This window comes from Rhodnius prolixus, unplaced genomic scaffold, assembly GCF_049639745.1.
Source record: "Rhodnius prolixus isolate KJV_2025 unplaced genomic scaffold, Rpr scaffold_7, whole genome shotgun sequence".
Lineage (NCBI taxonomy): Eukaryota > Metazoa > Arthropoda > Insecta > Hemiptera > Reduviidae > Rhodnius > Rhodnius prolixus.
In genome coordinates, this window is record NW_027411582.1 from 15,408,366 (window position 1) to 15,435,773 (window position 27,408).

A 27,408-nucleotide genomic window follows, 5' to 3' on the forward strand; every position below is an offset into this window, starting at 1 on the left:
AGAGTACCAATAATCAGAAATTTATTCTTTTACTCTATCTTCTACTCTTATCTTTAAACGTACACAGAAGATGCCTTAGACTCCACTCTTTTAATTTTTACTCGCCCTTTTCTATCTTGTCTGATATTTCCATGAACATTTTTCTCGCTTGCTGACTCCTTTTAATTTTTAAGTTATTTTGATTTCCCTTTGCAAAGAAAATGATCGCAATTCATGTTTCATTATTTTTATTACTAATAATAACTAATCTAAATTTTGTGGCCAAATTGTACTCAGTGTTTGTGTGGCTCAACATTTTTAATTTAATTTATTAAAAATAATAAATGAAAATAAGAAAAAATAAATAAAGTTTCTAGGCTAAAAAAGCCTCACAGAAGGATAGCTTGTAGGTTTCTTGCTATTCTCAGCTCGCTGCCCTTCTTTTCTACAAATCTCCCCTTGTAAGACTATAAATCGTGCTTACCTTGGTCAGAAAAAGGAAGCGGTCGTGTGAAAGGATATATTTTACACGGTATTTTCTTTCATGATTTATAATCAATTTTTTATTTCTGTCATATTTAAAAATGAAAAAGAGAAAAAATCTGAAAAAAATATTACTACTCATTTATGATGGAACCATTCGTTTCTTCTGAAAAGGATTTGGAGATGAATGTCTGATCTTTCAGGGGAAAAAAATCCATCCTTTAAACCAATTTTTTGATATTAAAAGAAGCTAAAGACTGAATGAGGGTGTACTCTAAATTAAGTGGCTCTTAAAATAGGTAATAGACTTGGGCTATAGTTCTTATTTAGTTATAGTTATATTTGTTATAGTTGTTATTTAAAATTGTACTTAGAAAGGAATAAATAGCAAAGGGCAATTCTTTTAAATGCCTTCCAATTATTAACCTTTTCTGATAATGTTGTTTTTGGTAGAATAGGAACGTGAAACATGGGTTTTCTTTTCAAGCTATTGAAAGAGCAACGAGAACTGTGTATATTAACAACAATATAATACCTCTTAGAGAAGATGATTAAGATATCTATACTCCGTAATCGACTCCAACTCTAAACAAAGAAAAGAAATGGACCAGCATGTGTGCATCAGATAGAAGCTTAGACGTTTGAAGTTGAGATTAGCGAAAAGTTGACCAAAATGAAGTTATACAAAATAAAAATAAAAACATTAATAAGAAACATATGAAAATAAAAGGAAAATGTTGCGAAAAATGAACCGAAATTTATAAAAAGTAGAGATTAAAAGCTGGATAGAGCATATTATAGAAGTAAAGTAATCGCCTATTTTTTCAGGTGGGACTTTTCAGTGTAAAGTCCAACTACCAATTAGGTGTCGTGAACAGGGATGGGAGCTCATACTTTACTGTAAACAATTTTGTATAACAAATAAAAAGTAGCCATACACGGAATTCGAACTGGGGACCGCCCACTTACAAAGCCACGCTCTTGACCACAAGACCAACACCCGCCCTGAGCATATTATAAGGATAACAGAGGTATCTTTCCAAAAGAACACTTCATTAAAGACCTAAAAGAAGACACCGACTGGGAAGATTTAAAGTACATGTTTGGACCAGATGGACAAAACCTGGAAAGTACTGCTTGAAGTGGTGAATGAAAGTGAAACTTAGAGACCGAACAAGACTGTTAATGGTGGAGGCCAGTGCCTTCTCCGATTGGATAAGTAAAACCATTTATTCAAAAAAATGAAAATAAAATAGAGAATGAACGTAGTATTAGGATGACAGAGAAAGTGATGCCAAATAGATCATTTCGGTCAAAGGTAAACTCATTGGGCCAAATTATAGCATTTTCAAAAAGAAAAACTTGAATAAATAGGATCTTATTTTGCAGTATAAGGTGCAAAAGTTGACTGGGGCTAAAAATGATATGGTTCCACCATCAAAATTAATGTAAGTACATAATATATATTTGTCAAAACATTTATTACTTTCAACAATTACAATGAGCTTTACAATTTAACGAAATATTAATTATCACTAGAAGAAGATAAGATGACAATTAGAATAATAGAAAAATTTAATGTGAATTAAAAAACTTGTAAAGTTAGGTTGATTACTTATTTAATTAAATGCAAATTACACCAAATTAACACAAGAGAAATGTGAAGTAAATCATGGCGCTGAGCGCATTACATTTAAACATTAAACGAATTCAAACTAAGACAGAATTAAATATTAAAAATTAGTTGGAAAACATTAAAACGAATGTTTTAAACGCTAAAAATAGAAATCCATTATCATGTCATTTGTGAATGGAGACAAAATGAAATGCAAAGTCCCAAAATATTCAGAAATTAATCTGAAAAAAAGTTGATTAAAATAGTATCATCGTTAAGCAGTTATGTTATGATTATGTTACCATTATTTCTGTCAACAGAATGTTAAAGGAGAGAATTGTTTTCAAAAGTAACAATTCACTAGATGAACAATATCTTTAGGGGTACATTAAGAAAATGAAATTGTTTCGTAATCATTCTTTAAATCACTTACGTCTGTTGTTATTGCTTAAAACCATTCCATTAAAGATTTTTTTTTTATTTTACACCATCCTCTGATTATTATTACTTTTTTTAATTTTTGAAATTATCTAGTTTTTCTCGTTTTCTTTAATGAATAAAAGTAAGTAATTGCTTTGGTTGAGTTATAAAATTATCCTGTTTTTACATCCAGTACCCTGTAGAGGCAGGCATATCTTTAAACCTAGAAGCCAGGGCCTCCGTAGTACCAAAATAATGGAAAGGTTCAAATAAACTTGATTGAACTTGATAACTACCATGGTCTTACTAACTCATTCTATCAAGAATTACAAAAAGAATGGAAGACAAGCCAGATTTTTGTCAATAATCTCCAATCCCAGTGCAGTTTACTGAAAACACTCAACTTTCCGAGTGTTAGATTCAATTTTGGTCATTTCTTTTATTTGAACCAATGGAATCACATTTATGAATATATTTTTATTCTATTCCTAAAAAATTGAGGATTACAATTTGATAAACTTTTTTTTATGTAAAATAAGAGTAGCAGTATAAATATTTTTATGTTTTTCATAGCGTATATTCGTTTTTAGGAACTCTCAAAATACAAAAACCGGCCAAAGCACGGATTGAATCGCTCAGTAATTGGAACAAGAGAAAAAAAAAACCTACTTTTATTGTAGTGCAGTCAAAGCTTAAAGACAATCGTGGATGTTTTGAGTAAGTAACTAAAAATAGATAAAATAAATATATATACATATCACGGTTCGCCTAGAACGATTTTAATTGAAAAGTTTAGCAACATGAAAAATTTTTCTTTCTCCTTATTATTTGGGTCAAAACTAACCAAAATCCACTAAAAACCAAATCGGTTTACGTTGCGGATTTTTTTTTTTAAATTTTTCAGGTCAAAAAACGGCTTTTTTTGCATTGTTAAGCCTAATAAATGGAAAAACAATACAGTTTTTTGCAAAACCAATGCTTGCATTTTGAAGCTGAAGGAATTGCCGACAGATTGATGTCTTTTATAAATGATAAAAATGAAATTTCGACATTCAAAATCAATAAAACAATAAAAAAGACATTTTTGAGCAAAATACGGGAAAAACAAGGGTTTCTCGCATTTCAAAGCTTACTTAACAAATAAATCATCGTTTTTTTTTCGTGGAAGGGAATGGGACTTTTCAAAAATGAGAAAAATTCCTGCAAAATACAATATTTATACACTGGGAAAAGGGAAATTTTCCAATTCAAATTCATTTAAGGAAACTTTTTGGATTAAAAGAGCCCAAATAATTTTTTATCGCATTGCAGGGCTTATTTCACTTTTTCCTGTGTATAAATATTGTATTTTGCAGGAAAAGTCCCATTCCCTTCCACAAAAAAACGTTGATTTATTTGTTAAGTAAGCTTTGAAATGCGAGAAACCCTTGTTTTTCCCTTATTTTGCTCAAAAATGTCTTTTTTATTGATTTTGAATGTCGAAATTTCATTTTTATCATTTATAAAATACATCAATCTGTCGTCAATTCCCTCAGCTTCAAAATGCATGCATTGGTTTTGCAAAAAAACTGTATTGTTTTTCCATTTATTAGGCTTAACCATGCAAAAAAAAAAGCCGTTTTTTGACCTGAAAAATTAAAAAAAAAAAATCCGCAATGTAAACCGATTTGGTTTTCAGTGGATTTTGGTTAGTTTTGACCCAAATAATAAGGAGAAAGAAAAATTTTTCATGTTGGTGAACTTTTCAATTAAAATCGTTCTAGGCGAACCGTGATATATTAAGTAAAACGATAATTCCGGTAATTTCGATATAATATTCTGTTGAAAGGTTGCTGCGGCAAGAACTAAAGGAAGATTTTAAGTTGTCCTTTCCATTGAAACTGGGATGGATTCCCGCTGTAGACCTCGGATTTTTTAAAAATTATTTATGAAATAAATTTATAGTAAAGTAAGTTTGATCTGATCAGTTTTTTTGAATGTAAAGCCCACCTACAATAATAACAATAATAATTGGCATTACTGTACATAACATTCGTGTAATGTTTGCGAGCATATTCGTGACTTATTTAACCGCTATAATAAATTTAAAAAAAAAAAAAATGAACCAATTAATAAATCATTATTGGAAGAATTCGATCAAAGAAAGAAACAGAAGAAGGAAGAGAGAATGAATGGTATATCAAGATTTATTACTTCCTGCAAGTGTATTTTGAATTGAATACCTCTTTAGAAATGAAATAGACTTGATGTAAAGAGTCTTTTGCTTATATAGAGAAGGTGTCAAATCCTCTTCAGATAGTAATTTCCCCCTCAAGATAGCCACTTCAATATACAAGCATTTTCAGCTTTCATCCAATCAGTTTTTATTGAATTTATTTTCATTTTTATTCTTGATTTTATTTATTTACTTTATTACCTCCTCTTCTTAAATTCGAATCATTTATCTGATAGAAAATATTCTTAGAAGTTTAACTTAGCTCAAGGATTACAGAAACCTAATCGTCATGGATGGACATTTTTACTGTTTTCTTTTTGCGATAAGTACAGAAATATTGGACCATTGTCGAAATGTTTCTACGGTCATCTATTTACGAAAAAAAAATGCAGATATAGCAGACTTCAGGCATTCTGACACATTCGATTTTATCAACGTAGCCTTTGGTTTTTCTTTGCTCAAGTGTTTAGTGCACAGATTCATCAAGTACACTTCGAGCATCTTAGAAGGTCTTCCTTACTGAATCACCTGTCCAAACATACTACGGATTAATTGAAGGACTATTGGCTAACTGTTTATCTTTACTATCTTAACTTACTCTACTTAGAACTCCTTATATTACCCTCTGAAGACCACCTTACCATAAAAACAAAGATGTGAGCTTATTTGTCTTTCTAAAACTTCAATATTTTGTGCCGTATTTAAATAGAATTATCTACATTTATAGACCTTAAAACTTTATAGATCTATTCTTAAGTTGGTGTTACAAAAGTCCATAAAAGCATCTGATTGCTGGGATAATTCTCCACGCTATTTCAGATCAAAATCCACAACTTAAATTATTATTAAGTTTTTCGCAATCCTCTTTAACATTGTGCGCTAACTTTCTAAAAAAAAAATGTCTGTCATTTCTATTAGTTCTTCTGGGATTCATCAGAAATTGCAAAAGTTATTATTACCTCTGAATCAGTTAATACAAAAGTATGAGTGAGATTTCTACATATCTTTATTTAAAATTTAAATAATTGCTTTTCCGAAGTAGTTATTAATGCTTTTCTGTTTACTGCAATTTTCTCGTTAACTACTCTTGCAAAATTTTGTTTTATTAACATATTGCTGCTATAAAAGCTACCAATTTTGATCGTGACTTTTTCCTTTTAAAGAAGAAAATTGATTTCTACAGAATTATAGGGAAGTGACCCGTCACGCAAACTTCTAAAATGCATTACCACCTAATGAGTAATGTGTATTACCCCACATGTTAGAAATTTTGCAAATAAATATTCATGAAAACTCTGAATTAAAACATTGAATTTTTCTTTTCTTATAGTATTAAAAATAAATATCCAATTAGGAGATACATTTTTTTTTTAGGTTAAATAAAAAATCGTTATAAACCAACGAAATTACAAATTTTATTTAAACAGTTATTTAAAACGAATTTTGTTTTAAGAAGTCGAACTAATTTAAATAAACGTGACATTGTTTTCTTTCCATTAAAAATGCAATATTATTCTTTTTTTCCTGGAGCATTAAACTTATTGAATGAACGACTCTAAATTTAATTTAATATTTTATTTTACTTCGCTACAAAAATATTCTATTCTGCTATAACATTTTTGACAGCAATTCAATTTTCAAAAGCTTAACCCTGTTTACTGGACTGTAGGAATTATTTCACTGAAAGAAATAGAAAAAGAACTAAAATAGAATTACCACTTAAGGAAGTTAAGTCTTTTATCGGCGTGCTTGGAATTCTTAAATCTAGATGTCATTTTGTGCACAGTATATTTATTAATAGCTATTTAGAGTTGAGGTTAAATAATGAATTCATCCATAAATCATATTAATCATAGCATTTTGGTTGAGTTGGTTTTTAATTAATATTTATTTGTAACTTATAATCTGGATTTTATATGTCAATTATAATACGGAAAATTTAACTCTTAATAACTTTATAAGCTTTAGTTTTTAATTAAAAGAATGTATAATTTAAAGTTCTTACTTCAGCTTATTTTACTGTGAAAACAGAAGCATAGGTTGTGTTCTAGGTATCACCTTTTAAGCAATGTAAGTTGTTGGTATTTTGCATCCTCAATTTTTAATCATAATATTTGGAAGGTTTAGCACATGGTTTAATGTGCACGGAATTCCCTTGCGGAATCAGCGGATTCTAGTTAAGTTGTCTGCTCTTAGATTTTTCTCTTTCCAGAAAGCCTCTTACATTCATAGCGTATCTGTGACAGATATTTGTGACAAGTAAACACTGTAAAGAGGCCTACAGTGCATTTAAAAAAAACAAGGCTTTGAAGTTGATGTGCCTTTATAAAAAATAATAACATACAGATTCGTTGAAGCTATTGTTATTCATTTCATCTCTCCACACCTAACATTGCTAATTGCACAAGGATATCCCTAATTAAGGAAAATTAGCCCACTCTAAAAAATAAAATTGATAAAGTATTAGTTAGTCACTCCTCCTTTCTAAATATTTAATTAAATAATTTTTTGCTATTTAACAATGACAGTAAATTCTCTTTGGATATCAAAAGATTATCTTATGATGAAGTGAAAGAAATAGTGAGTTAACCATTATCGACAATTAATGGTTATTGGGAATTGGGTGCACTTTAGAGGTTTACCACTGAGTATTTTCTTATATTAATTTTGTTATTTACATCTGCAACAAGATAAAATTTCTTTTCAACTATAAATAGAAAAAAAATTATATTTAAATTTCATATTTTTCAGTAAACCAAGAAAGTGGAAAGTAATTGAAGCACGAAAGAAAATTTATTTTTAAAGCCGCCCACTTCAGTTAGTCCCGGACCTTGTGTTTACAATGTATTTTTCGAAAAATCAACTTCACATTTAGTCTAAAACACAATAATAATAATTACAGTAAGTAAACTTAAATTAGGTACTTATATTTATGGATGCCATTTTAAAACTTACATGAAATTTTATCAGTATGGTCTTAAAAAAAAAACATGCATGAATCAATTAAATATTCTACTCAGTTTTAAAATTTAAAATTCTGTGTCATTACAATGTGTTAATTAATATTTAAGTAGTTACAATTTCAAAGCCTGATGAAATGTACGTTTTCACTGAACTTTAATGCTTGCAATTCTTTCAACACAATCCAAAATATATGTCATATTAAACCAGCAAATGTCAAACTAGCATGAATCATGGATCTTAATAATGGTGGAAAAATCAATCATATATGTCTGAGAAAGAAAGGTTTTACACAATATTAACGGTCCTCTCTATGAAGTAGCTGTGATAGAGACGAAGAAAGTTATTAGATCTTAGTTATTTATAATCTGGGAAGCCAGTTATGGCAATCCTAAGTTAAATAAGTAGGGTTATGGTACTGTTTTCTGGAGAGGTTATAGGTCATCAGACATTCTAAACGTAAATGCATTACGATTAACTAGGAGCGCAGGGCATAAAGGGAACACTTCGTCTATGAAAGAGTAATACGATATAGAAAGTGATCTACGCAGGTTGATTAAGAAGATTTAACAAAGTTGACTGGGACAAATATTAGTTGGGATAAAAATTTAGAGATAGGTATAGAAACAGTTATTCTATAAATCTGAAAGAAAACAAAGGAATGTTAGTAGATAACAGTAGTTGGTAGAGAGCCGATCGGTTAAAGAGATATAATGTAAGGTGTAAATGAAAATATTTTCTACATCTAATCAGAAATTTATGGCATTTCTTATTTATTTTTAAAATGGATATTTTGAAATCTATTTGCTCTTTCGTTGAAAACATTGACGTCTGATACTTTCGTAGTATTAAAGATTCTTGTTTGTATACCAGCTGGTGGTGTTTTGGAGTGCTGTTATGTTTGTTTTCTCTGTGTAAATTGATAAACACAAGACTTGAGGTAGTGAGAGGACATCAGATCTTTTAGAATTGTTGTTGTTGTTGTTTTTGTGTGCCAAAAATTATATTTAGTTTCATAATAGTTTGAAACAGTTGCAAAAAGAAATATTACTTGGCAGAAATTAATCAATTTAGATTATTATTATTATGAAACTCTCAGATCTTTAGGATTATTAAGTTGAACTATTCCATTTCAATGAAATAAATTAAATTGTTCAATAGTAAAGTAAAGACTAGTTACATGCTGTTTGACACACATATTTTACATATTTTCCAGCGATTTTCCGCACCAGATAACACCCAAAGAAAACTCCTATATAATCTTGCACAAAGGCTTTTTGATTACAGTAGCTCTTTTATAGATGCTAAGAACATTAAAGGGTTGCAATGTTAATAGAACTATCTGTATCTGTTAAATGAGTATCTCTAGGCGAGCATGTTTCAATATCATGATTGTTACATACTGCCAACGCTAAGTCCTCTATATTCACTCTTTACATTAGATTGGTAACTAGCTATAAATAAAACTCTTTACTCCAACATTTTAAGTTCTAACCTTTGTAATTTATTTTACTGTTTATTAGATTTAAGAGATCCTTGTAATAAATGCTTTGGTGATGCTATTTAGGAGAGGATTTAAACTCAGCAAATCATTTTCTTCAGATTTTTTAAAAACAAAATGTGCAGAATGTGTCCATTTCGATGGGTATTGCCGTAACTTCCTCTCTGATTCTGTCCTTAAGTTCTTCCTGGGTACGTGGACGATGTTTAAAAACTTTTTCCTTTATGTACCCCAAAGAAAAAAATCACAAATGCTCAAATCTGGTGAGCGCGCAGGCCACTCCACGTCACCCCTCAAAGAGACGAGGCGCTGGGGGAACACTTGCCTCAATCTCGCCATTGAAATCCTAGCAGTGTGGGATGTAGCCCCGTCCTGTTGGAACCAGATACTCTCCCAGATTAGTTGCTTCACTCAATTCTTCCAGCTCAGGTTCAAAAAAACTCTTCCAACATTGTCACATAGCGCTCAGCGGTGACAGTGACGGTTCGCCCATTATCCTCGAAAAAGTAAGGACCAATAATCCCAAATTAGGATACTGCACACCATACAGTCACTTTAGGGAAGTGAAGTGGCCTCTGGTGAATTTCTCTTGGGTTTTCAATACCCAACGAAATGTGCAGAAGAGCGGTTGAAAACTTCAGAATTCGCCTTCAAGAGTGCATCGTGGCTGACGGCCGCCACCTACGTGATATCATCTTTCAAACTTAATGTAAAAAACTAGATTCTGTATTGAATTAAACAATATAAACATAATTTCTGTAAGTTGAATTGTTTTTGTTTTACATTCCTTTAAAACCTGTTTATTATACCTTTTGCCCCATCCTGTAGTTACTCGTATAAAATCACTGCACTTACTTCAAGAAAACCGGACAGCCTTCGGATGATGGATCACTGCTGACTAAGTAAACTCAAATAGCGGTTTGTCAAGGTGAAAGGCTTTGGGTTAGTGCGATGTGCGAAGATTTAGAGTTTAGCTCTTCAAGGGGGAAAAAAACATGCTTCAAGAGCCCTTCCACAGACTCTTAACTCTAATCTCAAACCGAAAAGATTGAAAGCTCTATTTAGTGGATTCCAAAATACATCTTTTAGGTCACATTAGTGAACATTAGCTCTTGGGAATTCACTTCCAATGGAATCTTTTAAAACTAATAAAATAGAGCGAAATATTAGAACAAAATATTGAAAAAGATATGACCAGTAGAACGGAACAAATGATTGATAATAATAAGCTAATAAAATTCTAATTTTATATCATTAAATAAATATTATTAAGTTTGTGATAACAAGTTTTGAAAGCAGTTTAATAGTAGAAAATTAGCAGATAAGAGATAAATTGTTATGTTAAAAGTATGAAAAGGAATGATAGCGATAAACAGAAGTTGGATTGGAAGGAAACAATTTGGTTTAAATAGAGTTATTATTGGAGGACGAGTTTTGAATGGAAGGAGAAGAAGGGATTGTTTGGGTTATGAAGGTATTGGTGTTTGGGAGGTTCTATGATGCGTGCCATCACAAACTCATATTGATCTACACACTATCAGACAAGCTTGCCCCTCAGCTTCTTTCATTTCCTCAACCCCATTTATTAACGCTAACCTTAATGACGAAGAAGCCTCTCCAAGATTAAGATTTTTACTAGTTTACCTGGATTACCCACTAACCAATCAATTTAAGAGATTGCCTACAGCCTAATTATTTCTTAACACACTAGAAAAAAAAATAAAAAAAAGAAAACATTTAAGCTTATAATCTTATCTTTTATTTTTTAAAATAAATGCGTACAAAGACTTAGCTGAAAATGAATTTTCTTTCACATTTTAAATAGCTGATAAATCATCTGAATGAAATCATCAATACAGAACATTATCACAAAGAACCGGGTGAAATAAGGGTAATCCAAATCCGTGTCAACCTTTTAAGGTCATGGTCAACTAACCAATTACTGACCATATCCATTCCATTTCTGGTAGAAGACTTATAGTATCGTACTTTAGACCTGGTTATAATGAATTATCTCATAATAGATAAAAATATTTCTTGAATTAAGCATTCAGCGTGACTGTTTTTACATTCTCTTGCTCTACTATTAAGAGAAGGTATTGTAATCGTTCAGATTTTCGATTTTTTAGATTTCAAATTTTTAAAAAATCAGGTTGAGGTCCACCTGAACTCGAAAAAGTGGTTTTACAAAATGGTTTTTCTCTCTTTAAATCGTAGGGAGTTCAAATTTAAAGCCAAACAGGCTTAGAAATTATTTCATGAAAACTTACAGTCTTATTCCAATCCTCTTGTACCGCCATTTATCATCTCGTCACATTCCAGATCATCCTCTTAGACGATTATAACGCTAATATCCTTGCGATCTTCTTATACACAACGTAACTGAGTTTAAAACATTAATAATAATATTTAGAAGGGATGAACACTGATTTTAGCAGGTGAAATTGCAAGCCAGAGTTGCCAGGTTCAAGTCCAGGTGACTACTTCTTCATTCTGCAATAGATTATAACATCTATACTTATACATAGCGAAGCTATTGATGAGAGTACAGGTCCCATGACGTATCTTTGGGTATTAGCTAAAAACTTTTGTTTTTTTTTTTTTCAAAATCTGCACCAAATAAGAGTATACTAGGGTTGAAGTACCTTATGTTCGGCATATGACGTGGGATTCAATTAAGGAAATTATCAGATTGTCAAAGAAAGAAGTAACAATAACTCAGGTATAATGATCTTTAGCATGCCACACTTGAAAGTATACTAAAGTAACGAAATGGTAGAGAACATGCATCCAACTGAACGGAAACAATTGCTTGTTGAAAGCCTTCCTAAAATGGGCAGTGCATTCTTTAAGCTTACAAAGAACTAGCCATTCTACAAGCCCATCTCCATTGTATGGAATAATAACCTCTTTTAGCCAACAAAAATATTTATTGCAAAGGCAGACTAGCAAAACGTTTAGTTTTAGAAAATTATTCAACTAACATACATGGCTAACGTTAAAAACTAAATAAAGATTACATTAAGTCGTTTAACTAACCAAGCCTGAAACATTAGCTGAAACATTATATTAATTGGGAAATGTTGTGCTAGTAGTATTTGTAATTTTCGATATGAAATCCTGGGTAATTGACTGCTTGACTTGTCATTTTACGAATCTAAAAGCCATTAAATTATTCAATGCCATTAAAGTCATTTCTAGCAATATCTCTTATCAATTTCTATCATTATTTTAAATAAAATATACATATGTTCTTCTTTTTATTAAAATCAGCCTTTTTCTAAAGATTAAACAACTATTTTTTTTATCTTGCGGTTAGATAAGAAATAATATATTTATCAAATGTTCACTAGGAAATCTGAACTTTATTATTCAATTTGTTAATTGTATTTAATATAAATTTATAACTGATTTGAATTCAAACAACAACAACAATTATGTTTTATCCTTTTAGATGGTGGGTGCCCGAAGAAGACTGCGGTACACCCTTGCTTGGGGTCTCTGTGTACTAATATACGGTTTGGTTCATACAGAACAGACATCCATTACACCAACACCTACATCTGTAAGTAAATATAGACATAATATATATTTATAAATAATAAATAAATTTTTGAGCTCATGTGCCAACTCGTTTAGTTTTTTTAATAATTAATCGAAGCAAAGTGAAGAAATTTACTGGAATTACTTAAACATTGCACGTTCAAAAAAAAAAAAAAAAAAATACATCGCTAATTTTCATTCTAATCGTTAAGCTCTAGTTTTTTTGTTTAAATTTTGTTTGCACATTAACTGTTTATTGAGAAATGAAAATATATAAGCTGTCTGAAAATACTATCATTAATTCCAAATTCACCACAGTAGTAATAAACAAAAACAAAATTAAAAACTTTTTATTTTTAAACAGAATACCCCAAAACGTTGGAGTGCTGCACATTGCTGTTTCAAAGTTATTTTATCACAGCTGATTCTAAATTGTTTCATAACAATACTAATGGAGTATTCGTGCTATCTCTAGATGCAGTAGAATTAAGATATTATCGCGATCATTAGGTTACCTGCTCAAAATAAACGGTGCAGTCTAATTCTCTCAAATTATTACTTTCTCCCACGGATGACTTTTATCTATTCGTCTTCCATGATACCTTTGTTCATTATTAGATCTTTAGGAAAGAATTCTGCTTAGTGGAACCCAAATACCACATAATATTGATTAACTTGGACATTTTTATTCCCAGAAAAGTTCCTAAGTGAATAAAATTGATTGAAACGGACCATCTTTTTTAATAATGAAAAGGAGGATAGGAAAAAGTATTATGTTCGTAATTTGAGAAATTTAATTAGTGAACATGCCAGCTATTGAATAGATATTATTTACATATCTTTTTCTTCATATATTTTTTAAAAAAGTTATTTAGTAGTGAAGTATTAATTTATACTTCCTGGTTCCAGGTATTTATTACTATTATTATTACTATTATTATTATTATTATTATTTTTTTTTTGGCGCATCAACAGCTGAGGTTATTAGCGCCCGGAGCTTTTTTCAGTGCACTGCCGGCCTCCGGACAGTGTTCTCTCGTTATAGACAACACTGTCCATCACCGGACAGTGAGCTGTAAGAAGCTCCTAGGAAGAGAAAATCTAAGGGTCAGCTGCTGAATTCGAACCCGGGACCTCCGCGTGGGAGTCCAGTATGCTAACCTCATACCTAATCCCTTCCCTGTATTATTATTATTACTATTATTATTATTATTACTATTATTGTATTTGAAGTTTACACCCGCAGAGTAGTAAAGCTTCTTCAAAAATAAATGTCTAGGTTGAAAATACGAGGAGAAAGAGGAGTTATCACCCAGTTTATATTCCTGATTTATTCCTTTATTTAGTGACCTCCCTGATTTCAATAATCGGATTAGTAAATCTGAGAAAGAACGTTATATTCTGGCATATTTGTTTATTCAATTTGATTTCCATCAAAAACCTTGTTCTGGAAATGCAAGTGTTGTTGCAAGAAAGGCTATATATCATCTGCGTTAGTGTAGATCATGGTGTTACGACGATGTGAGTAGTCTGAAGTGTATAAATTGTGGATAATTGGACCAATAATACTACCCTGATGAACCTAAGCCTCCTCTGGGATAAAAGTATAAGTATAATTTGAGGCCTCATTAACGCAGACATGTCTATTAGAAAGATTCATTTTTTACGGGCCTATTTTATTTATAAAACAGTAAGGAAAAAAAATTGAATAATGATAACTTGTTTGATGCAGGCAGAAGAAGATATATTTCTGACAACAACTGAAGAAGAACCTTTTGAATGGAGTATTACGACTGAGTCGCCCACTCCTACTAGTGGGCAACAAGGTAAACCAAGTCAATTATTTTCAAATGAAAACTATCTTATTTAGTTTATTGGTTATAAACATGTGTACGAAGAATTATCTGAATGCCCGTTAGGTCTTTTGTTATTTTATTTCTTCCATCTTTACAACGTTAGTAGAAGAATACAAAATGTGAGAAATTATTTGATGAGAACTCTTCACATTGCAGATTATTCTGCTACTAAGTTCCAGAATCCAACCTACTAGTTTAATCATGGATTAATTAGTTGTTAATTTCGCATTTCTAAATATTTGTATTCGTGCTAATTTTATATGTATTTTATCAACAGAAATAATTTATCAATGTATACATCATCATTAGCAAGGAAATTACTTCACTCTAAATAACCTATCGGATATTCGTAGAATGTCCACAGCATTATCGTTTCCTTCTCTAGTGTCAATTAAGTTCTGTTCCTGCCGTCCTGTCAATGTCAAGAAAGATCGAATGTTCTAATTCAAATACTTTCTGGCATTTAAATTCTATTCATTCTCACCAGTATTTTTTTTTGTTTTCTCTTTTCTTCAACATTGTCTAAATTTACAGATCACGAACCTCGCATTTATACGGATTTATAACTAATGATTTACAGATTCTGATCCTGTAATTGCATTCTTTTAGAATAACCTCTCCATCACTGGTTTAGTTTCATGAGTGCCTCAAAATGGACGAATAATTTCAAAGACATTTACCTTACATGTATTGCATTTGCTTTTCTGTATAGTGTTTAAAACTGAGTTATAACTGACCATATTGTTATTTTGAATAATTCCCACAAAATGCTGAACTTAACTCTGCGCTAGACTAATAAAAAGAAATTATTGGGCCTACTCCTTGCAGTAATCTGCACCGTAAGGAATTTAAATTGAATCAATTAATATTTTAAATTCAATTAATTCAATTAATATTAAAGTTAAATTAAATAATTCGCCCAAAATTAGTTATGATCCGTTTTAGTAAGCTTTTGACCGCCATTGATATTAGTAGTTACTAAATCTCGCTGTAATAAATTCATCCAAAATTAAACCAGAACTTTATCCATCGTTAGATCTGCCTTAATCCTTTTTTTTTTCTAAATTCTCTAATACATTTTGATGTATTCTTGGTCTCGCATCTGATTCTGTTTATTCATAATTCTTCACCAGTTTATAACAGTTGCTAACATTTAAGTTTTAATAAGTCATTATTGCCATTTATTTAATTTATTATTAAAAATTCGGTTATGCAGTAACATGGTTTGTTGGCAAGCTAGCAATCTTAAAGAAGTAAACATTGTGACTTAATAAAATCTATGACTGCATTTTGAAGTTTGATAAAAGTTTAAGGAAATTGATTTTCTTTTAACTTTAGATCGTTACACACACAAACACAAAAATCATATATTTTATCATTTTCAGAAACAGAAAAGAATTGCACTCCGCCAGCCATACAACAATTCCCAAGGCCGTTGATCGGACCTTCAGCCAGAAAACATGGTGCATTAATTATTCATTTACTGTTATGCATATACTCATTCATAGGGTTGGCAATAGTTTGCGACGACTATTTCGTCACCTCCTTAGACAGAATATGTGAGGGTAAGTATATAAACAGAAACTTTTTTTTTTATTTAGTAACTTTACGTAAAAAAATAGTTTAATAATAAGTTGTTATTCCTTTTTAGTGCTAAAACTTTCGCCAGATGTTGCTGGTGCAACCTTCATGGCGGCTGGAAGTTCAGCGCCCGAACTTGCTACAGTAGTCATAGCCGTGTTCTTGGCTAAGGATGATATCGGTGTATCCGGTGTTATTGGTTCGGCCGTATTTAACATAATGTTTGTAATAGCTATCTGTGCGATATTTGGTGGTACAGTTTCTTATCTAAATTGGTGGCCTCTATGCAGAGATTCTTTCTTCTATTTGATATCTATCTTAGCTATGCTTGTTGTCATTTACGATTCACAGATAACGTGGTAAGTAGTATTTTAAGTTGAATATTACTTTTACATTTAATGAAAATTTTAAGCATTACAAATTTATATACCTGGACCTATCACACTAAGCGCAGTACCAATTAAAGTAACGTACCGTTTGTTCAGATTCTCTTGTTCCTATAACACCAATTTTTATTTATTATGATGACTGTCATCATCGTTTTTAATCTTGCTGATATCGAACCCTGATGAATTACTTATACCACAGTTCAATGCTAGCCATTAAACTAAGATCTTTAATTAAACTAATTAAAGATGAAATTTACAGCAATTGTAATTGTTTGAGTACATATTTTTTATCATACATAAATATATATTACACATAATTGGAGGTCAGATACAGTTGCTAACGGGCTTACATTCCACATTCATAAAAGAGTAAATATTTTCAAAAAAGGAAGGTTTAACCAACTTTAAGAGAGTATTCAATTTAAGTATAATTATTTTCAGGATGGAAAGCTCAATGCTGTTGTTAATGTACGGTTGTTACTGTGTTGTATTGACCTATAATGCTGAGTTCGAAAAATGGGCACAGACATGGCCAGTTCCTTGCAAAAATGTACATCAAGAGGCTGAAGGCCAACATTTAGTCTCATATAAAACGTTGGAAGAAAAAGAAGGTTACAGTGCCACTTCTACTGCAGCCAATAACCAACATGTTATTGAAAGAGGTATCACTAACTCTTGAAAAAATATTTTATTGTTCATTAATTGGTTATTTTATAATACTGCTTTTGCAGCTTTCTTGTACACGTGTAGTCTGTTACCGAAATTCGTTCAATATTTTTAATGAATTCCGAAATTTGTTAAATATAGTAAATGAAGAAATAAAATGAAGAGACAAAAATATGCTTTAAATTTATTACAAATACTGTACGTTTAATGATATAAATAAAACTCATTTTCCATAATGAGTTTAAAATGAAAAAGGGAAATCAAATTGCGCTGGCACACAAGTTACAGTACTTTTATAAAATTGTTCCTCGGAGATTGAAGATCATCTACAATTTGTTTGAGATTATTTATGCTGCAAATAAAATACCAATGATTTATTGAACGCATATTTATAAACAGTTTTTTAAGTATCAAGTGTTCAAAATACTAGAAGCTTATTGAATTTAGAAATGTTTATTTTTTTAAGCAATTTTGGAAAGTACTAATTATATAAAATATTTGAAAAAGGTGTAGATCAATCTGCCGGTCGCATGCCAAACGGTGGTGAAGGCCAAGCCACATTAGTCGAAGTGCCAACTACGCAAGGCCAACCTCCTCCAGTTCCGCCTCCGCCAAAACCAGAATACTACAAAGCGAAAGAACCAACAACTGTTCAGGTATAAGAAACTCATTTTTAAGGAAAAATCAAATCTTTGTCTTGAAAAATAGATAAGGAGGTTGAAATAAATATTTAAAACATTTAAATCATGGGTTGCCTAAATCTGTAAACATTGGCGCCTATTGCTTTTTCTTGTGGCCTCTGAAAAGTCAACTGGGAAAGCTCTTGGGCTAAGAAAATTAAAAGCACTCTCTGCCTTATCTAGGTCTCACGCATTGCTACTACCAACTTGCTATACTTAAGTAGTTTTATCGTGAAAATATTGTTTCCATATAAATTCCCCATTAAGCCGTTTTTATCAAACAAGAGAATATTTTTTCTGTGGCACAGCCTTTTGTTGATTCCTGTGACTGGGAAACACAATCAGCCTTGCTTCAAACTATTTATTATAAATATTACATTGTCGCAAAACTAATAAGCAAGCAAAGTTTATTGAAGTACGCCTATTTTGGGAAGGGGAATCAAAAACTGAAGCCGAAACAAATTTATGGAATGTTTTAATTTAAAACGTCCTTCCATCAAAGAGGAATGCAAAGTTATTATATTATAAGCGTACGTTTCATCAAGCAGTTATTAAAAAAAAATGTAAAAAATCTCATTCCGCATCTACAATACCATAATAAAATTTTAGCACTCAATTAAAACTGTCATCTGATTCTTTTTGCATCGTTCTGCAGTTATCACCATTGGTGAGGCCCGAAACAGAAGATAAGATGGCTTTAATGCTGTGGCGAATCTGTTATCCAATACATTATGCTGCTCAGAAAACGATGCCAGATTGTAAGACAGAGAAATACCAGAATTGGTACTCATTCACGTTTTTAGTATCAATGTTGTGGATATCATTTTATTCGTATATCATGGTTTGGATGATTACCATCATTGGTGAGTTACTTGCGATTTTTATTTATTCAAGTAAACCGAATAAAATTTAACAAATGCCATTCTTAAAGTTTCATTTATAACTGGTTATACTGGATTTTTTTTTAAAAAAAATCTGCTTATAACCAATTAAATAAAATTTGGAAGGGTATTTACTCATCTGAATTCAACTTTTTTTAATGAAAATTTATTTTTATTTTATTCCATTCATTATCAGCTGATGTGTTCACTATTAAACGGTCAAAACTAGAAATTATTTTTATAACCACAACCAATAACTTGCCTAGGTTAGTTTCAGTTTCTCGGCATATTTTCTTAGTATTTCTTTCTTTATTTTTTATTATTTTTACTGAAATATAGATTTTATTTTTCTACAACCAGTAAAGAAAAAGCATTACATTATAATTATTAGAATCCTAATGGCAGTAAAAGGGCGCTACTTAGCATGAAAAGGTTATTTCTGATTATTAATTGTAAATTTTGTATAGGAAGCACTTTGGGAATCCCGGACACTGTAATGGGCTTAACATTTGTAGCTGCTGGTGTCAGTGTACCTGATGCTCTTTCCAGTTTGGCTGTGGTTAGGGAAGGTGAGAGAAATAATACATTTAAATTGGGGGTTTTGCTTTAAGGCGAATAAATTCAAAAACTACAATAGAGTTTTCTTTATTTAACAATAAGTTGTGCGGCATTTAATTTAAAATTCAACTTTTAAGGAAAAGAATTGAATAAATGATTCAATGATGACTTATTGAACGCATGTTTATAAACACTTCTTTAAGTGTCAACTATTAAGAGTACTAGAAGTTTAAAAAATGTGGTTGGATACGCAAAGCTGGTTGAGAAATGAGGTTTGAGATTTTCATCTTTTTATTAGAGTTGAATCTTAAGTTTGGCGTAGAGAATCTAATTTACACTTATTTTATGTTTCTGTCAAACCCTCTTCAATTACTGAGAACATAAGTGAAATTCAAATTTTCTACATCAAACTGATGTTGGATCAACCGCTGATATAGGATAAAAATTCCAAAACCTGTCAAAAAATATGGAAAGCAAGCGTACTATGAAACTAAAATTTGCTAGAAATTTCTTTTCCCTTTATAATTTTTATATTTCGATATTATGTATTAAAATATTTCGATCAATCTGATAATTCCAGGATATGGTGATATGGCTGTATCGAATGCAGTTGGAAGTAACGTATTTGACATACTCATATGTTTAGGATTACCTTGGTTTATAAAAACAAGCATTATCAAACCAGGTTCTGTAGTCAGAGTTTTCAGTAAAGGTAAATATAATTTAGTATGGTATTTACATAATTTATCTTTATTATCTTTATATGTAATACTAAAATTTTAGAGGATAAATGAGAACAACCTTGTATAATGATTTCTATAATTTTATTTTATTTTAATTTAATTTAGACACGTACTAAATACTTAGTAATGTAATAAGTAATACTAACTACTTTATGTGTAATAATAATAATTATTATTTTATACTCCTGCAGGGCTGACATATTCCACTTTGACACTGTTATCTACAGTTGTTTTTCTCGTCGGAGTAACGCACATGAACGGATGGAAGATGGACAAAAGGTATGGCATGATACTAATGTGTTGGTACGTCTTCTTCATCTGTTTTGCTTCATTATACGAACTAAATGTGTTCGGTGATATGAATCCTCCTGAATGTCCTACAGATTATTAAGAGCCTTTAAAAGAAAAAAACAAACGAACAAAAATCATAACCTATATAGGTTTTAAATACATGTCAAAGTATATCTCTTATCTTCCTGAAAATTTTTCTTATTGACAATATTCATATGAATTTCCCTTCTCTTTTCCTTCCTTGTATATTAAAATCTTAGATTTTTTAAAAAAAGTATCAAGCTATCCTTTTTGTTAGATGTTCATTGCCTGTGTATGACCCGATATACTAATGTGATAATCCTTCTGCAGCATCTGAAAAGTTGAACTAATTCCTACCACTTCCTTATAGAAAAGATATTTATCGAAAAAAGTAAGAATTAATTTTATCAAAGTGCATAAAAAAGTAAATGCAGTTGCTTAACATCGGTTTGGACATAACACTGAATTCTTCCAGTATTAATCTTTAATGATAGTAAAAAGTGTATTGGTACAATTAAAAGTGGAATTAAAAAAAAAATCGTATTACAGAAATATGTACGCACAAACCGTATTTCAGAAATATTTTGCACATTTGTCTTAATTAAAAAAGTAATAATACGTGTACATTTGCTCGAGAATGGATTTGTACTCCTTGTATTTAGTAAAGTAATAGTAATGTTCATGATGTTAAATTTAACCTTTTAATTGGAGCAATTGGATCAAATTATTCCGTGTGCATAGAAACACATTTCAAAATTTAATTAACTGATTTTGTTTCGAATTTATCTTCAATATAAATCATTAATCAAGGTCTGGCTGTATACCTCATTTTTGCTCCAAAGGTTTTATGGTAACTCCTTTTCAGTTAAAGAACAGACTAAAATTTCATAAGTAAACCGAAATGTTACTAATCCTCCATAAAACAATCTCGGATTGAGAGGTTCTACTCTATAGCACAATCAGGCAACGGCAACTCCGTTGTGGTTGTGATCAGCTTTACTCTAGTACTTTACAAATCCATCTATTAATCCTAAAGGCAGATTTATTTGTGGTCTCACAGTCCTACCTTTGCAAGAAGGTTTCGCCTTTCTTCGAGCTGGAAAATAGATTACATAGGATCTGAATAATACATAATACATTGGATCTGAAGAATTCTCTTAAGCTAACCCTCGAGGGAAATATTGGTTAGTACATAGATCTCTAAAATGTTACAAAGTAACAAACAGTAACCTGCCCTCTGAAGCCTGCTAGACAGCATCCTGTAATTGTTCTTGATTTTGGTGGGCCTGTATAAAATAGTTCATTAAAAAACAATTGTGAAAATCCAAAGATTATTAAAAACTATATATTCGGATATTTGTCTAGTGTCTAAAGAAACTAGGTTAAATTAACGATTTATAAGAAATGTTATAATGTGATTTTTAAAAAAAGATGACAGCTGTAATATAATATTTCTGCAACTGAATGAAAGTCTTTCGCAGTTGAAGAGTAAATTGCGTCCTCTGTTAACAGGTTATTGAAAGGTCACTGATCGTGAATATTATTTGTATTATATTTGGAATAAGCAAAAATTTGGGATTGAAAGGGAAGCTTAAAATTTCCACAATTTAAATGATCAATTGTTGATTGCCACAGTATTTACTTTCATTAAAATAAATGACTTGTCTTTCTATTCTGCTTATCTAGTCCTATTTAAATGAAGCAACAAACCTAAGAACAACGATTAAATACACACAAACGCGAAAAAATAACCTTAATATTTGGCCAGAGCTAAATTTAAGTAATGTAGAATAAATTAAACAAACGTACATTGCAGTTTTTCATAAATTCTATCCAGAAGCAAATATATAGAATAATAAAAAAAGTAAATTAATGTAGAGCAATCGTTAAAACGTTTATTAACCACATTATATGAGTTCCAAATGTCACTTAATAATTTTTTAAAACATATACAAATCATAAATCCAATTTTATTGCAAAATAGTAAAGTACGAATATTATATCACTAACTTATTTGCCATAACTTTTAAAATTGAAAACCTTTTTTAACTACTAAACTAATAATGTCAATTATTTTGAGCTCCATCCTCATCCTTAAATGGCCTTCGAGAATCTTAAAAATAATTATTATTGTTACCTATAGCAAATATTCAGATTTTAGACTTTCCAAGATCCTTTTAATCTGTGTGATGTCACAACTTTTCCAACCTGTACACCATTTTCTACTAGATATTTCAAATCTCACTTTTTTGTCTTTTGAGTCTCCAACGAATCAAATTTGTTAATAGTAATTAGATTGGAATCGAATTTCTTTCTTGTCTTGAATTCTGTTGATGCATAATTTAAGAAACAAGCTTCTATTTCTTTAATTTATACCTTTTTTCACCAAAGAAATTAAAATTTTCTTTCAACAAAAGGCAAAACCCTGTGACAAAAATCTGAACCAAATACATATTACCAAATATGTATATGTTTTTAATATCATTAAATGAAATAGTTTGCTGACTCCAAAAATATTTAGGTATCATTTTTATTATTGGGTGTTTCAAATTTTAAAATTTAAAAACTAATATTTTTGCCACTCTTCCTATTTCAGTTCTAAGGAAAATGTTTGACTCTGAGTTATGTTTCTTCCATTACCTAGTCTTCCACCCTTTAGGATGCGCTAATTACCGAGTTAGTTCACTGTCATTAAAGTTTTATTGACATTTTATTTTATTATCTTTTGTTTATATGTCAGGCCACAATTAATTGCCCCTAGCACTTCTTGCCAAAATCGTTTAGCAGTTTTGCTATAATGATCTTGCAAGTTTAGTTTTCATAATATTGGTAAGATTGTTGTCTCTTTTAAATTCTGAGTCACTTGCTATTCTATCCCATTTCTCGATTTCTCTTCTGACTGAAGAAACTTCTTTTTTGACTCCTTATACCAAAAAAAAGACCATCCTCTCATTTCCACTTACAACATTCTCTACATCAGTAATGTACTTTAAGCTTAATTTTCAAATTCTTTCAGTAATATTTATTTTTTACTTTGCTCTACAGTAAAAAGTACAAACAAATAAAAATAAAAAAGTCATTCTTATTAAACTGTAAACCAACATTTTTAATAGTATTGTCCAAAGCTAATGCAGATCTCGTTGGAAAATCTTTTAATTTTCTAAATTTTATTAAACAAATTTATTAATAAGTAGCACAATTTTTACCAACAGAGATCTCTGTTAGCTTATTTTTTTTAAAAAAATGTAAATATTATTTGTTAATTAGATTAGAAATTAAACAATAACAAAAAAAAATGCTTCAATTTCTTTTATTTGTAAGTTATGAATAGATAAAATGAAAAATTTCAATTGTACATTGATGTAACATGTGACAATAAGCTACAGCCTTAATAATTAAAAAGAAAAAATATGTAAGATGTATTTAAAATATAAAGTATGAATGAAATTGTATGTTTGTGTGGTGACGTTTGAATGAAATTGAGTCTAAAATTTAAAAAATAAGGTATTGAAAATGTAGACAGTAGTTCGTTAGAATAATTAGCTTTGAATATGTAAAAATAAATAAATAAATTATAGTGTTAAAACCTGCAGAAATGACAAATTAGAATTAAAATATAGGATATAATTGATATGTATATACATATAAATTAAGTAACTGTTAATTAAGTGTAAAGAAATAGACATTTTATTTTAAAAAAATAAAATAGGATTATCTATTTTAAAGAATAAGCTTATAGTTCATGTGTGATATTAAACATATGATTAAATTTTTAGTGCAATATTAAGATTTATAAAAACATTTTGAGAAAATTAATATATTAAAGTGGGTGTTAAGTGATTTGTAGTTTAAGATTTCCTGTTTTTAAAATGTTCGGAATATTAATTTTAAGGATAATCTTGTGGTATATCAATACTGCAGTAGGGAAAGCATAAATGAATATATCAAATCGTCTCATTTATTACTTTAAATGCCAAGCATTCGTTTATTATTTCAATTATTGAGGATAATTTTTTCTCGAAAAAGTGATATTTATTAAATTGGATCAATTTAAAAAATAAAATTCTTTTACTCCAGGTCAAATGATAGCGTGTCTATATTATGAACAAAGGCAGTGCTTAGGACCTGAAGCTTCTTCACCAAACCTTGTCGAAAGGTTAACTTAAAGTTAACTGATACTGGTGGTAACTTACACTCGGCAGATTTTAGATCCTTATATGACCTAAATGTCCTTCTCAACAATATAATTACCTAGAACTTCCTTAACAATAGTCACTGATACTTGAAATATAGCTATTCTTTTCATGTAAAGAAACATTTGCACCTGAAATGATGACTAGTCTCGCATGCTTATAATATTGGCTTGAAATAAGTCAAACCAATCATAATTTTCAATCATCACACAAATAATTGGTTCTATTATTAGTTTCGCACAAAATCTTAAAACGTATAATTTCTATAAAACTTTTTGAACATCTCTTATTATTAACAATGCTTACAGAGATTTTTCTGTATCTTCTCCAGAGATGGGCCTCGAAAAGATTAAATGCGAATTTTCTGCAGTTATTGGATGCCCTTGATAATTAAGTACTTTACTGTAAGGAATGCGATTAAAAAAATTGATGATACCAATTAACTCAAAATACTCTGAAAAATAGAAATAACTAATTAAAACCTATAAAATAACTTTTAAGTGTCCATAAAAGTAATACAAATATAAGCACATTATTAAATATTAATTTAAGTCAAAGAATGCACCTAAGGATATTGTCGCTGCTAATATGTATAGAAATGAATAAGTGAAATTAAAAAAATAAGTGTGTAATATATAGCAAAAAATACATAATATTAAAAAAATATATATGCTAGTACTGCATTGTGAATAGTATAAGACTAAATATTATTTAGCCCTAGTGAAACTGTATTCACTTTATTGAGTGTTGAGATATAAAAATTTAAAAGAAAAAAAAAATCATCTTTCCACAAAGTACATTGGATGTTATTGAGTTCAGTTCTTCCATATAACAAGTGTAAGTTTTGCAGATTCTATAATTGTGTTTCTGTTTGTGTAAAAAAAAAGGAAATAGAAAAACAGATTAAGAAAAATAAGCTTTATAAAATAAAAACAAGGTGGTTATTCGTAGATATTATCCCAGGATTTTCTTTTTGAAAAAATTTAAAAAATGGCACAGACATTATTCACTGCCGTTCATCTTTTTAGATATCTTCTTGCCATTTTTTTGGCATGAAATTTACTTTTAATTTAATTTGAATTTATATTTAATTCAAATCTCATAATTTCTAAAAATAAATTAATAAGTTGATGTAGATATTTGCTCATAAAAAAGTAATTCTGAATGTTTGAAACTTTTATTGTTAAATGAAATTCTCTATATAAGCTTCCAGCACATTCATTAAGTAGTTTTTACATTCAATGCACCAAAATATTAAAAAAAAAACAAAAAACAATTATATCACAATATAAATTTAATCATATTGCTATTCAAAGTAAATAATGTATAAAAACATGTAAAGGTCATTTTAATAAAGAAGTTAAAATTTCGATTATTTTAAAAGATAATTCAGTTTATTTATAGTTTTAACTAATTTATGAATGGGAATATTCAATAAATATATAGAATTTCTGTGGGCTGTAATTGATACCTTTATTTGATTTTTATCACAATTAAGAAATCAAAAATTGATGGACTATAATTTCAAAATTATTGTTTCTATCCATTTACATTTTTAGCAATCGGCCAAAATTTACTTTAAAGTAATGACTAAATCTGGTTCGACGGTAAGAGGCGAGCATCTGCATATTTTGGACTCTATATTCGGTTGCCGGTCTTGCCTTGAGTAACACATAATGAGGATAATAATTTATTAAAACTAATGAAAGTAGAGTCTTTTAATCATGTTTTATTATTACATTAGATTTACTGTTAATTTTTTTTTGAACTAACGGTATTAATGTTATTTTTTTGCTAATCACTCTCGAAAATAATCCCTACTTAATAAGAAGGCTTATGTTGGATCCTTTTGTATGTATTTCAAACTGTAAAAAAAATCATAAAACATGTATACCTGAGAGTTTTTACTACTTCAAAGTTTTGCAAAGTGAAGAAGTTCGTGTCGCTTAAATTACCGATGCTCATTCATCAAGTCTGCACCTTTTGCAAAAGCTGCTGTTACTTAACGTTTGTTAACGCCATGTATAGAGAACTAGATATTTAAACAAATCTTATAGCTGTAAATATTATTTGTAAATAATATATTTCTGCGAAGACTGTTCAATTCAATGAGTTTGTCATAGAAGGCCCCTCTTCAAAATTTTTATACATCTTAGGAAATTGGTTAGATGATAAAACTATCTTTAATTCAGGGTTTGGGAAGAGGGCGCAAAAAAACAGTGATGGAGGGGAACTGCTAAAAAAAAAGCAAACCGGCTATTTTGAGAGTGATACATTTGCTATATGAACTTGTCATGGAAACGCGTTTTCTTCACATGCTGCAATCTGGAGCTGCTGCAAGAAACTACATCAAGAGTTTGAATACTAAAAAATCACATATTTTGCTGATGGTCACCTCATGCTTAAAGGCATCTGCTAAAATTTTCTCATTTCTTAAAAGAAGACCCAGGTTCGAATCCCTGCTATCGGCCATTGGATTTTCTCTTCTTACAGCTCACTGGTCGGTGTTTTCTGTGATGAGAGAACAGTGACGGAGGCCGGCAATGACCTGAAAAAAATCTGTGCTCTTATCTTTAAATTAAAATAATAATAATGAGTTTCCTTTCCAAACTTTCAACATTATTCTATTACTGTGATGTCTTAAAGCTTATCTAGTTTAAATTAACGGTGGTTGAACCAATTGTTGACAACGTTGCTTTTCAATGAAGTTGACCGCCATAATAATGAACTATTTTCCAACTTAAAAACTAATGTTTATGAAGGAGTAAAGAAAATGAGTTCTTTCAACATTTGCATACTTTTGTATTGGGTTCGAAAATAATGCATAATAAA

General features: G+C 30.0%; 1 protein-coding gene across 10 annotated transcripts in view; it reads left to right on the top strand.

The window, feature by feature from the left end:
* The window catches only part of LOC141447061 (probable sodium/potassium/calcium exchanger CG1090), a 35,942-nt gene extending 10,063 nt beyond the window's left edge, over nucleotides 1–25,879 (top strand). For 4 of the 10 annotated variants that reach the window (XM_074114243.1, XM_074114239.1, XM_074114245.1 and 1 more), the window contains exons 2-14: nucleotides 3,088–3,214; nucleotides 4,326–4,445; nucleotides 7,464–7,613; nucleotides 12,629–12,739; nucleotides 14,450–14,543; nucleotides 15,959–16,138; nucleotides 16,225–16,513; nucleotides 16,985–17,205; nucleotides 17,717–17,865; nucleotides 18,545–18,752; nucleotides 19,238–19,339; nucleotides 19,909–20,040; nucleotides 20,263–25,879. In XM_074114243.1, coding sequence (XP_073970344.1) covers nucleotides 12,629–12,739; nucleotides 14,450–14,543; nucleotides 15,959–16,138; nucleotides 16,225–16,513; nucleotides 16,985–17,205; nucleotides 17,717–17,865; nucleotides 18,545–18,752; nucleotides 19,238–19,339; nucleotides 19,909–20,040; nucleotides 20,263–20,462 — 1,686 coding nt within the window. In that variant the 5' untranslated portion in view covers nucleotides 3,088–3,214; nucleotides 4,326–4,445; nucleotides 7,464–7,613 and the 3' untranslated portion in view covers nucleotides 20,463–25,879. Of the gene's footprint in view, nucleotides 1–380; nucleotides 1,911–3,087; nucleotides 3,215–4,325; nucleotides 4,446–7,463; nucleotides 7,614–12,628; nucleotides 12,740–14,449; nucleotides 14,544–15,958; nucleotides 16,139–16,224; nucleotides 16,514–16,984; nucleotides 17,206–17,716; nucleotides 17,866–18,544; nucleotides 18,753–19,237; nucleotides 19,340–19,908; nucleotides 20,041–20,262 lie in introns of those variants that run through there. The other 6 variants (XM_074114242.1, XM_074114247.1, XM_074114240.1 and 3 more) reach the window with 5 other exon arrangements.
* The last annotated feature ends 1,529 nt before the right edge of the window (nucleotides 25,880–27,408 follow it).